At 33.5% G+C, this 14,231-nt stretch overlaps 1 protein-coding gene across 2 annotated transcripts in view; it reads left to right on the top strand.

Moving 5' to 3' along the window:
• The window catches only part of YIPF7 (Yip1 domain family member 7), a 31,638-nt gene extending 17,700 nt beyond the window's left edge, over positions 1-13,938 (top strand). For both annotated transcript variants that reach the window (XM_054688241.1, XM_054688242.1), the window contains exons 5-7: positions 6,102-6,246; positions 11,528-11,709; positions 13,553-13,938. In XM_054688241.1, coding sequence (XP_054544216.1) covers positions 6,102-6,246; positions 11,528-11,709; positions 13,553-13,715 — 490 coding nt within the window. In that variant the 3' untranslated portion in view covers positions 13,716-13,938. The remainder of the gene's footprint in view (positions 1-6,101; positions 6,247-11,527; positions 11,710-13,552) is intronic.
• The last annotated feature ends 293 nt before the right edge of the window (positions 13,939-14,231 follow it).

Below are 14,231 nucleotides of genomic sequence, written 5' to 3'. Positions count from 1 at the left end.
AGTTGTAGCAAACAAGGCCTTGGACCACAAACTTTGGCCCTGTTTTAGAAGTCCTAGTTTCAGCAGACCTTCACAGGCTCTAAGTGGCTCTTCATTGTTTCTTAAACTTGGACTCCATGATCCTGTGTAGACAACAGTGAAGACCTCTTTTGACAGAGTGCTTATAACAGCCCCCCCCCCTTTTTTCCCACAAAAAGAGCAGTCTTAATTTAATGTTTGTTGTCTTGAAAACAGCCAATATTTTTTTTCTTCCTTGATTTATTTTGGCCCTCTCATGTTAGCTGGGTATGAATAAAAGGGAAGGAATATGATCTGAATCACAGTAAATAGCACAACCGATAACATGGAAACTCCAGGACCCTTGCAATTATAGCTCCTTCAGGGATTTTTTCAAGCTATTCCTTTCATTGATTTTTTTTTTTTTTAATCGAGGCACTCTACATCTGCTGCCTTTTCTCTCTCTCTCTCTCTCTCTTTTTTTTTTTTAAGATTTAGTTATTTATTTATACAAGCACTGGGTACAGTCAGAAGCGCGAGAGGGCAAGAGAACTCACCGAGCCAGAGCGGGGAGCAGAGCAGGCAGAAGGACCGAAGTAGCAGCGGGCGGCAGGAGAGGTCTGCGTGCCATGTGGGACTCTCGCCGGTGTCGGGGAGCAGCCGGGGATCCAACTGGCGCTGCAGAGGCTGCGGGCAGCCTCGCAACCCAGCGCTCAATCGCTGCGCCACCGGGGAGGCTCTGCTGCCTTTTCTCTTAAGGAATATTAAGATGATTCTCGAAGCATAGGTGCAAGAAAACAAAAACTTAAATAGAATTATGTTTAAGAGCAAAGAAAAAAACATCCACAGATTAATTAAACCAAACCCTTTACATCCAGTCAAGTGAAAAGTGGTGGATTAAAATTCCCAATATTTTACATCAAAATATCATTATTTACCTCATAGGAACACAGTCTGGCAATTGGAATTGAAACACTTCTTTGCCTCAAAATTTAAAAAGTGGAAGATTTTTTTGGCACTTTAGAAACCAATAAAGTTTTAAAATTGGTTATGTTTAACCAATTCGTTCACTTTTGTCTGTGCAATTAATCAACACTTGAAAGTTATAAGCTATTTTCATTAAACATTTTCTTGACTCCACCAACATCTCTGTACTTTTGTAGAACAATTCATTGTCTAATTATAAACGTCATCTATATTCAACACAGAAACATGAATAAAAATTTAAATATCATCTAAAATTTTATCTCCGAGACATGACTACAATTAACAAGTTGATATATTTTCTTCCAAACTGTACACATAGACAACTTGCCTATGCACTTAAAAATGAAGTTTTATATTACTGCGAATATGAATTTATTTATGAATACTTAAAATGAATGTTTGTTTATAGTATAAACAGAGAATTTTATTTTTAAAGTTATATCATGAGCACATCTGTGTCATTAAATATTATTTGAAAACATGCGTAATGGCATCATAATATTTTAATATATAAAAGTTAATTGAAACTCACTATTACCATAATAATATCTTTGATCTATTTAGAGTCTGCCCTTAGATCCATAACAGTGAGATTTCTGGGTCAAAAGTATCTACACTGTCAGACTTACGTAGAAAAAAGATGATCCACTATATCTTCAAGGAGGAAGATGTGATGTTTTTGTTAATTTCATAGGCAAACTGTAATACTTTGTATTTCTTGATTAACAAAAATTTTTTTCATATGTTTATCAGTTGTTTTCATGACTATCTTTTACATTCTTTGTCGGATTTCCTGTGGTATCTTAAGATTTTCTTTCTCTTATTTACAGACATATTTCTTTCCGTGGAGATATTAACTACTGTCTGGAATATGTAATTCAACGTTTTCCCCCTAGATTATGTTTGCCATCTGATTTACATATGGACTTTAAGGCATATAGAAATTTTTGTACTTATGTTTTTGACTTCACAGTATTTTTCTCAGTAACTTTTCTTTCCAAATGTTCTTTTAGAATATACTTTTCCAGCTCTAGTTTATAGCTTATATCCTCCTGCGGGTTCTTAAATTTTTAAAGTACTTTTTTGTTTTGCACTTAAGTATTATTTTAGGTTAATATGAAAAATAGGAATGTAAATTTATTTTTTACTTATTAACTGATTTTTCTGTGACACTTACTGAAAATGGTTTTTCTTCTCTTTTACTTATCTGAAATGTTTCTATTTTGGTATTCTAAGTGCTAATACAGCCTCCTCCAAAATTTAAATAGGAAATATATAGATTTCCTTCTCACTTTATACAGCTTAGAGAAGATTTCCAGGTTGTTTTTTTCTTTTTGTGATTTTTTTCCCTGCCAAATGTATAGTTTATTAGAAAAGAGAGGATCTAATGTAATTTTGCATTTTGCAGTTATGAAATTTCCAGACTCTTATCCAATATGTTTTTCAGGCTGGGTGACTTTGTGAAAGCCTCCAGTATCATCTGTCTAAAAGATATGAAAAAGCTGTAAGCAGGATTTCTAGGATAAGATATGATAAATGACATTTGCTAGTTTTTACTGAGCATACACCAAAGCAGCCTATAAAATCATGAAGCTATAATAATGGCTCATGCACAAAACATGTCACTGAAAATGTGCTTGTTTATATCTTAAATACTTTGTTTAATAAAATACTTATTTGATTTTATGTAAAAATGAAAACTTTGATAATGTGCAATCTATATATTAACAAATAGATCTTGAAAAACAATAGTCTATTCAAATCTGTAAGACCAGAGAAATGATTAGGATATTTGGCATTTGTATTTGAGGTATAGCCTGATGTTTATATTTTGAAAGGCCAGTGCCATAATTTGCATAGAAAACAAATGTACTTTATAGCATATGTATCATATACTTTACTGCCACTAGATGACAGCAAAACAATAAATTCTACATTTAAATTTCATAGCAGTTGTATCTTATTTTATCTCTATAAAATAGAGATAAAAGGTGTCAAATTAGACTATTTACAATTAATAAATACTTATAATCTCATTTACATACTTTATAATAAATTTTAAAACAAAATTTATGGAGGTATATTTTGATAGAAAACATAAGATCTTTTTCTTATGAAACTGTTTAGTAGATGTTATGTTCTTCACTGGTTCATGACTCAATGTTGAAACATGCAGAAGTTAATTATGCTGTAAAATAATTGATGAAATCAGTAATAATATCTCACAAGGAATTTTTCATCTGAGTTTCTTGAGGAATAATGGCCATACCTTTTGAGGAAAAAAGGTATTTTGAATAAATGCCCACTTTATGGTGGTAAATACTAAAAACATTGCTAACATAAATGTTTAAATGGAAAATTAAGATTAAAAAACAACAATGAGCCATTAATGAAATCCATTTAAACTGTAGCATTTTCAATTTTTAAAATCACCTGCAATTTAAAAAATTGCATAAAACATTCAAACCCCATTTTAAACATGGGGAACTGTTTGTATTGTTCAAAGTATATGTTCATTAAGAAATTTATAAATATTTTGGAAATAAAAAGGATGTAACATGAAAGTTGAAATGTAAAGGATTTTTTTTTATTTTTAATTCAGCCAATCCAATTTATTGTCAGTCTGGATGTGAAATAAACTCAAGAATATACTTTCCTAGTTCAGAACAATGTCTGGCTGACTTTCTGAAAATGTCAAGGTCCCTGCTAGAGTAAGGTCACTCTATGTCATGGGATCATTAAAAGCCCACCTGGTATTCTGTGTGTGGAATGTCAGTTTTGCAAGGTATTTAGATAGTATGTGCCACTGTAAAAGAAGCTGAACTATGCTTTGCATTTGACCACAGAGGATTGCTTCATCTAGGACACATGCAAATGATTTAAGGAGACATTCCTCCATTGAGGAGAATTGGGCTCAATTAAATTAAAAAAAATTATGAGATTAGATTAAATATGTATTGACTTGACCACAGCTGTAAGAGTAAAAGGATGAGTTCTTTTTTTTTTCCAACCCTTTCACAACCTTTTCCTTTTTTCCCTATCCCAGTCCCTAACAAACACTTTTCAACTTTCTGTGTCTATGAGTTTCTTTATATTTTATATGCCACATGCAAGTGATACCATGTAGTATTTGTCCATCTCTGTTACTTTCCTGAGCATAATGCCCTCCAAGTCCATCCATGTTGTTACAAATGATATAATTTCCTTCTTTCTGATAACTGAATAATACTCCATTCTATATTATGCACCAAATCTTTATCCATTTATCCTTTTATAAGCACTTATTTCCCCCATAGTTGGCTATTGTGAATAATGCGTAATGAACATGGGAGTGATAGCCTGTTTTCATTCCCTTTGGCTATACATATGCAGTTGTAGAATTGCTGGATCATATGGTAGTTCAATTTTAAATTTTGTGATGAATCACAGTACTGTTTTCCTTAGTGGCTGCATGAACTTACCTTACTGCCAACAGTACACAAGGATTCCCTTTTCTTGATGTCCTTGTTAATGTTATCTCGTGTGTGTGTGTGTGTGTGTGTGCGCGTGTGTGTGTGTGCGTGTGTGTTTGATGATAATAACCTTTCTGACAGGTGTCAGGTCATATCTCACTGTGGTCTTGGTATGCATTTTCCTGATTATTAATGACGTTACCACCTTTTTATGTCCTACTGGCAGTTTATACATCCTCTTTTGAAAATGTCAATGAAGAAAGCTATCCTGCCTATTTTGAAAGCATGAGTTCTTGATTTAGACTGTCCAGTGCCAGTATCTTATCTAGATTTTCTGTTATTACCTTTGTGACTTTGAACAAGCTTACTTAATCTGTCAAAACCTCAGTCATTTCATGCATAACATAGCAATACAGTAGCAACACGAACCTCTTTGTTTGTTTGTATGATCAACATACGAAAATCCTGTGAGACTCACTATAAAATTCAGTAAAACATTCAGTGAAGAACACTTTTTTTTTAATTTAAATGCATATACTTTATTGTAAATTATCTCCAGTGTTTTCTACCTTTTCTCTCACTGTTTCTGAAACTTATAGTGGTAGAAGAGGGTAACCAGTTTGATTACTGGTTCTTAAACAGTGAAGCTATGTTCTTCTCCTTTGAAATGTCTTTTTTTCTACTCAAGATACATCTTAAAGTTCATCTTCCTATTAGTGGTAAGAAAAGAAACTGATGTGGCATCAATATTCCTTTCTATAGTCATATAGTAAATCATATAACATAATCAGATACAATTGGATGAATGTCATTTGACTAGCATTTTATTTATTAAAAAAAGATGTAAGAGATGCAAGATCTAGCAGAAGCGTCTGGGAGTGTACAAAATTCTTTGGAAAACAAGGCATTGGAGAAAAAAATAGAAATTTCTAAATGAGTTTGCACTCATTGGCACTTAATCCGACTGATTGTGCATATTTTGTTCTCCACCACTACTCATAAAAGGGAAAGGTTAACTTGCCTCAAGAATTTAATCATTGAATACACAGACTCAGACACATAGAGCAGTGACCTTATTAAAATATGCGTGCACAGAATAATTACTTTTTCTTGCTTTCTTTCCCTGTGGAGTTTTAGTCAGTTAACGTAGAACTGCTTTCCTCATCAGAGAGGGCAGAAGTAAAATCCCACATCAGGGCTAAATATCTTTAGTTTAGATAATACTAATCATGGAAAAAATCTGCCATATTCTCAAAATATGACAATACATCAAACGTTTTATAAATGGAATATACAGGAAAAAGAAATAATGGATAAGAAGACGTTTTAGTTCATGGCTATAATTTTAATTTTTATATGGACTGTCCATTTCCTATTATGTACTAGATTTCACACTTCTATTTGCAGCATAAAGCAGAGGATCTTTTCCCTGACAGAATCATTTCTCTAAAATATTTCTTTTAATTTATTGGAAACAAAATTTATTTTGTTTGTTTTTTTTTTAAGGTTACTGCACATTACATAGACCTCTAGTTTATCATCGTCTAACAACCAGATTAAAGTACTAAATAAATTAACCAGCTATGATAACCTTTTATTAAATAAAATTACTCATTTAATTTTTTATATTTATGTTGTCTCTTCTTTTTTTTTTCTTTTTGCAGAACTTGGAATTAATTTTGATCACATATGGCAAAAAACCTTGACAGTATTAAACCCACTGAAGCCAGCAGATGGCAGCATTATGAATGAAACTGACCTAACTGGACCCATTTTGTTTTGCATCGCCCTGGGAGCCACTCTGCTTCTGGTAAGTGTCAGCAGCAAGCACAAGATTTTAGTGTGTGTTCTTTCTAATGCCATTTTTGAAGATATCTTTGTAATACAGAAGAAGGCATACCACTTTGTAAAGCGAAAATTGTTCAATTTAAACTGCACTACCACAGATAGAAATATAAATTTAAATAAACTTTTTTAAAATCAAGTCAAATTTTCAGAAAATCTGGAGATAATTTATCAACAGTTTGTAGATAACACACTGTAAATATGAAAAATTGAGGCAACACATGGATTTGGGCACTATAAACTATTTTATTTCTTATTTCTGTGAAATTTCTATAATGACATTGGACAAATTCTTTCTCTTTGTGTCTCTTTGCTGGGATGTATTTCCAGAGTTTTTCATATCCTATGAAATATGAGATTGTTCTCATATCTGGTTAGGCTGCTATGAATAAATTGACTTGTAATGATAACCTATGATATATTTATTCAACCTCTATGTTTCCACAATTATTTTTAGTCTTCTTTTCATGGAGGCATTTCCTCCTTCAACATTTATCTTGTACATGGACCTCTTTCATTCTTTAAATCTGGGAGTATTAATATTAAGAGTCACCAAAAAAAGTAAAGAAAAATATATATCCACCTAAGTACTTGAAAGATATTAAAGCTTATAGTTTAGGAAAAAACTATTCTTTATTTATAAAAGGAAAGAAATGAGAAAAAGCCTATGGTTTTATATGAAGGAGGAAGTGACAACAGAGGAGGAAAACCAGAGGATGAGAAGATAGTCAATTCAATCTGAAAAGTATAATTTCATTAAGCACAAGGAGATAATCTTGTCAGGAGAAATGATACATGAAATTAAAGAAGTTAGGAAAAGTACTTAAAATGACTATTTAGCCCACCTCCCCCTCTTATAACTACCTACTGCCTATAACAAAACTGGTATTTCCTAATGTGTTGCAATTTTCAAAAATAGCTGTAAAATGTATTTGAAATGAAATACATTTTCACCATTTGTTTATTAATTACATGATACCAGCCAAAATACTGATAGTAATCTAGTTTGTGCATGGTAATGTGGTCAATAATTATATCACATTTATCCAATGTAATAGTATTTAGTGATAACATCTAACTTCTTTTGTACCACAGAAATGCAAATACTCTATAAATTAAACATCAGCTAGAGCTTTAATTTAGTCTCTCATCTCCTGTCATTGTCACAATAATTTGATAATCTTAAATTAAACTGCTAAATAAGGTCATCTCAGTTAATCAAACATAAATAATCAATTTAATATATTAATTCATCTTTGTTTTTCAGGTGGTTTGTAATATAACAGTGGTTTGCTCTTCTGCAGACAATACTACCATTATTGTTCTTTAAAGGAAAGAATTAATGTCATTAATATCTATTTTGGGTATATGTGTTAGTTGGAATTATTTAAATACCCTCTCTTTTGTTTTGAGTATACAGTAACATAGGAAAAAATTAAACAGAAACCATGAAAAAATTGGATCAAGCCCTAATTTTGTTTCTGGCTGTCATCTTGAAACTTCTGTTTCATATTTCTAGGCCTTTATTTCTTCATTCTGAAGACAAAAAGTGTTTATTTAGTGGTTCTTAAGATTCCCACCAGTTCTGAAATTTTGGGGAATATGTGAAAATGCTAAATTTATAACTTCAATTATATCACTGGGTGTGGTTACTTCAGAATTGACTCTTACAAATCTAGAGCAACAAAGCAAGAAAAGCAACTGGGTATTAATGAATTTATATTTAACTCAGAATCCATTTGAAGCTAATTTAATCCTGCCTTGGATATCCAGATTTACAATGTAAAGGATAATGCTCCTGTATGCTATTATATGCATTGTACTTGAGAAAGCAAAACTAAATATAGCAACAATATCCAAAAATATGTTCATTATCTTGGAGTGTAAGTCATAGTCATATACACATCACATTTATGATTTATGTTAAAAAAGGCACAGACCTTTTAGTGATATTTCTTTATGTTGAAGGAGGCAAATAGAAACAATAGCTTTATACCAAATTACTTTTACTTATTTCCCTCTTGTAATTTTTTTTTTTTTTTACCCAGAAACAACAAAGACAAGTAGTTTAAAGCTATGAGTTTTTGTATTTTTTTCTGGTTAGTCTAAGAGTAACCTGGAAAAGGAACATGCATGAGCAACATTAAAGCATATAGTTAAAAGAATAATTCAAATTGAGATGTAGTAATGAGAGTGGTACAGAAAGAGCCTAAAAAATTTGAGGTTAAAAGAAATGGAACACTTATTTTCCATCTTGATTAGAGGCCCTTGTTAGAATTAGAAACAAATTAAAATGTGGCAGTTGCTCCAGCCAAATGGAATTACAAATTAAACTGGAGAAACTAACAAGGGAAAGAGATAAAGAAGGCGGTCTGTAATATGGAAAGGGACAATTTTACTACCAAATTAGTTTAATTTATCCCACCCCATTTGCAAAAATGCTTGCGGTCAGAAGGCCCAGCTTTGTATCTTTGGGCATAAGGGAGTTGCCTTTCACCATTAAAACTAACCCCAGCTCAGAATTATACCATCCAATTAAAATATTAAGTAGAATGTTACTCTAATAGATTTAAGTGGTTTGAAATTGTCCTATTTTCCAAGTAGAGCAAACTCACTCACCAGAGCAGTGTATTACTGATGTGTTTCTCTTAGCAGATCCATTAGCATTATTAGGATTAGTTCACAAAATAGCCATAAAAATACAAAGCTACTCAGTGAGGACTTATGGTTAATGCAGAAGAGAATTCAGTCAGTATAGCCCAGGGACATTTTGTGAAGGAAGTTAGTAGTAACTAACCTCCCCAACTGCAGAGGAAGAGGAATTAAAAATAGTTGGACAATTTAGAAGATTAAAATAGTGGTCACATTCTCCATTACCCTTAATTAATTGCAAAATAAATATCTCTTTATTCTTTAAGACAGAAGGGCTTCATGGATAATCATCGAGGAGATGGGGAAAAAATGACAGCCAAAAGCTCTCTCTCAGGATTAATTTATCAGATCCTTAGTTGCTTCTGTATAATTCCCATGAAAAAGATAACCTATTTAAACTTCATCTGGAGTTTCTAATCAGCTTAATTTAAATATAAAAACTGAATGCATTTTTTACTGAAGCTTTGGCATCCTCAGGTACCAAACATTAAAATATCCCTGTTGAATTAATAGTAGACTCTGACTTTGTCTGGATGAGTTTAGCGGGGCTCCTTCAGCGCCTACTTCCTAATACTTTGTTGCTGATGGTTAGTTTTATGAGTCTTCAGAAGTCTAGCAGACTGTGTCCTGAACTCTCGTCAACAAAGTCTCTTTTTAATGATTCATTAGTAGCTGGGTTATATAAATTAGCTTTTCCTAAGTTTGGTTCAGTTAAACTGGTATTAGACTTTATGAAAACAAAGGTGAGATTATTTTAGGACTTTTTCAAGCTTCTGCAGATGTTTGGTACCTAAATTACAGAGCCAGACTGCCTAGTCTCAGAGTGGAGTTCCAATTCATAGCATTATTTTACCTTAGACAAATTACTTCTCTGCACCACAGTTTCATCATGAGTAAATTGGCATAACATCGGTGCCTATCTCATAGGTTGTTATATGGATTGACCACGCTAATATATTTGAAAAGCTTAGAATTAAACCTAACATAGTAAATACTATGCATGTTTGCTAATATTGATAATATACCTGTAAATCTCCAAGACTAAATTGTATTTTTTGTTAATGTATCTTTTTGTTAAATTATTCAACAATTACAGGAAAATATATTCTTTTTTTTTAAGATTTATTTATTTATGCATACTAGGGCTGGGGTACAGGTCAGAGGTGTGGGGGGTGAGAGGATTCACCAGAGACAGAGTGGGGAACAGAACAGGCAGACTGACTGAAATACACTGGGAGCAGCGGGTGAGACAGGAGAGGTCTGTTGTGCCATGTGGGTTGCTCCCTGGGCAGCCAGTGATCCAACTCCTGCTACAAAGGCTGCTGACAGCTTCATAGGTTGCATCTTAACCCTTGCACCACCAGGGAGGCCCCAGGAAAATATATTCTTTCTTTTTATTTTTTTTAAAGATTATTTATTTACACAAGCACTGGGTACAGTCAGAAGCACAGGAGGGTGAGAGAATCCACCAGAGCCAGAGCGGATTGTAGAACAGGCAGACTGACGAAGTACACTGCTGAGGGGACCAATGGGAGGCAGGAGAGGTCTGCATGCCATGTGGGCCCCTCTCCGGCAGCTGGGGATCAAACCTGTGCCGCAGAGGCTGCAGGCAGCTTCGCAACCCAGCGCTCAACCGCTGCGCCACCTCTTTCTTTTTATTAAAACTGAATTATTTTGTATAGTGATAATGTTGATTTACAATACTGTGTATGATTTAATAGTGTAGGTTCACACCTATTTTGCCAACCACATGCATTTTACCAACCGCCATAACATCCATAAATCTCCACCATAGTCCACTGGACCCCTTCCCCCCTCCCCCTCTGGCTCCCCACTCTCCTCCTCTGGCAGCCTTTGTTCTACAGTCCAATTTTCTAGGGTTTGTTTGGCTTGGTTTCATTTGCTCCTTTGTTCTTTTATTCTGTATTCCACATATAAGTGAAATCATCCAGTATTTGTTTTTCTTCTGACTCATTTTGCCTAGCAAAATCCCCTTCAGTTTCATCCATGTTGTTACAAATGGCAAGATTCCATCTTATTTTTTTTATAGCTAAGTAGTATTCAATTTTGTATATAGACGCTACCTTCTTAATCCACTCATCTATTTTGGACCACTTATGTTGCTTCTGTAGCTTTTCTATCATAAATCATGCTGCAATGAATGCAGGATGCATGTTTTTCTTTGGATTAGTGTTTTTGCATTCCTTAGTTAGACACCTAAGAGTGGAATTGCTGGATCATGCGGTGGATCACTTTTACTATTTTGAGAAAGAGGAAATGTATTCTTATGCTTTGTTCCCCAATATATAATTTAGGATAAAAAGTGTAAGCCTAGAAGTATTTCATCATTTCTGTATCATGCTTGTGACATCCAAAGAATAATTGGATCCATTTTTGGTTTTGTTTTTAGCACCTGAATTCACATTATAGCACTGTTTTTTTTTTTTCCAGAATTCCCAGTCCCCTGATGATTGTACTACAAAGACGGGGAACAGCATAGAACCGCATCGATTCTAAAATGCTCTCTGTTCTGTTGACATTCCAATTTTCTCTTGATGTTTGTTGTGTAAACTGTTTTTTTCCCATCATTTCAGGCAGGAAAAATCCATTTTGGTTACGTGTATGGCATGAGTGCCATTGGCTGCTTTGGGATTCATGCCTTACTAAACTTGATGAGCTCTTCAGGGGTATCCTATGGCTGTGTGGCGAGTGTACTGGGTTACTGTTTGCTGCCCATGGTCATCCTGTCCAGCTGTGCCATCTTCTTTTCACTGCAGTAAGTGTCTCTATGTGCTGATTCACCCTAGCCCACTATCATGGTTAAGGTTTGCTCCACCTTGTTATTTCTTCACATTATTTTGGTGGTACAATTAGAGAACAATGGTTATTAAAAGCTACACATAAATTCAGGGAAGTAGGACAGTTTTGGCGCAGGTGCTGGTACTATTTCAATGATTTAAAAATGAATTAAACCAAGTTCTCTTTAACACCAGCACTTTGTAAGTTGTCACATTCTTCAATATGAACTATTGTCATGGGTAATAAAATAACTACAGAAAATTCACTTGTTTGATTTCGGAAGAGTAAGTGCCTGGTGAACACTGACAAATTGCTTCAGCTCCCAGGCATGCTGCTTTCCAGGCAGGAAGCAACTGTTCTTTCTCAGCTGGGCTCCTTGAATTGCAAAATTTGGAGGAACCCTGATGAGGATATTAATGCTAGAGAACTTTATAGCATATATACACAGTCAATATTTTTTTTCCTTTTTATTTGCAATTAGTATTTGCAATTCAAATTAGTTAATAAGGATACAGTAGATGTGTTTCTGTAGGGGACTCTTCCAGAGCATTTGAATATCACTTTTGCACTTTCTTTGGATGGACCAAGTAATTACATCGTACTTTGTCACCTGCCATGCCCTAAAACCAATTAGAATTAAACATTTGCCACCCACATTCATACTTCCACATCCAAAGGAGACAAATTTACATTTTTTCTTGGATGATACACATTTTAGGTTATTAACACTATACTGGATAGGATATTGTATAAGGAATTTATCAATGCAAAAGATAGACGTTAAGAAAAGTCTTTAATATTTTTGGCTAGATATAATTTTTTTCATAACATTGAGAACCATGTATTTGGAAATTCTTGATTTTAATATGATTTCTTTTGAAAGTAGCTTTTTTGAGGATAACAGAGCAAACCCTTATTTTATCAATGAGTACTCAATATAAAAACAAGGAATACAAATGCAGAGGGATATCTGTAATATATAATAGGTAGATTTATTGAGTCTTTTCTATAGAAAAATTTCACTTTTTGGATATCATATTCTTTAGCAGTTTGTTTCATTATTGTGTTGTCAAATGTTTGACAATAGAGTTCAGTGCTACAACTTTGATTTTGTAATATGCTTTTGCGAAAGAATACCATCATGAGCCATCACTTAAAAATTCTATATTTTAAACATTATTTCCAGCAAATTTGAGATTTGGGGCAGATTAAATAACTAGATTATATGAGGAAGAAAATGAAAATGAAAACCCAGATTTTAAGAATCATTAGAAATCTGGACCTTTTTCATTAGATTTTTCCATCAGAAATTACAACTGATAATCTAGAAATATAATCTAAATTATACTAAAGGGGAAGAAACTATCTAGCCCCTAAGACCAAGTCATTTGGGCATATCACAGTATCATTCAAATTAAGCATATATGATTTTATGTTTTGTTCACAAAAATCTCTAAGTTATATCACGCTAGAAATTTTCCCTGATATAAATCAAACTAATAAATTCAAATTCATTGTAAGTATAAAAGGATTTCAGAAGTTGTGATTTGAATATTGATACATGAGAGTAACTGCAGATGAATTATTCTTTTTCTATTTATTTGTGTTGTATTGAAGTATAAAATGTTGTATCTCTAATGGTGAATTTTACTCAAAATTTTTCTAACTGGCCTTTAAGTCCAAATGGTTCCTCAGTCTCATTTTACAAATGTAGAGAGCAGTTATAAATTTCATACCAAGGACATTTGTAAGACAGCACTGATTCAGTAATGTCTTTTTCTCTTTGTGTAGGGTAATCATCTCTGTTGTTTTTGCTATAGGGGTACCTTTGGCCCTGTGTCAGCGTTGGTTATCATTGGCTGGTGTAGTCTTTCAGCTTCCAAAATCTTCATTTCAGCCTTGGACATGGAAGGACAGCAGCTTCTCATTGCCTACCCTTGTGCCTTACTTTATGGACTTTTTGCTCTCCTGACAGTTTTCTAAAGTGTGTTTGAGATGGCATTGTAAGCTATTTGTTTGCTATTTAGATAATCCTGGAAATGTATTAGCATTCAAATTGGTAACAGGATCTCTGTTTTATTTCTGTTGAAAGAATAATAGGCAGAGAGGCAAAACAGCACTTAAGGATGATGCTCTAATAGCTTGTTGTGTTTGACTAATGTTTTGCTTTTGTTCGGAACATTAAAACAATAAAAAATGCTTTTAAAATAAAAAGAGATGTAGTTGTTGAACCCTGCTTTACTCAGTAGGTATATTTCTGAGAAAATTTAAGTAAATAAAGCCATATTTTGACTGGATGAAGGAGATATATGGTGAACCCTTTGAGGTAACTTCATGTCGGCTCTAGCTGTGTGCACATGAATAATGTCCCACTGTCTAGCACCTCTGGAGAATTAGAGGGGTGAGTTATATAGGGTTTGATTTACCTAAGAGTCAAAGAACTCCTGTCTGTCAATTTAACTTTAGCAACTATTTTCCAGAGTATTTTTGTCCCATATG

Source organism: Talpa occidentalis, unplaced genomic scaffold (assembly GCF_014898055.3).
Source record: "Talpa occidentalis isolate TD23 unplaced genomic scaffold, MPIMG_talOcc4v2.1 talOcc4.6, whole genome shotgun sequence".
NCBI lineage: Eukaryota > Metazoa > Chordata > Mammalia > Eulipotyphla > Talpidae > Talpa > Talpa occidentalis.
Note: the sequence above shows the minus strand (reverse complement) of the source record. Positions and strands in the feature narration are given on the sequence as shown.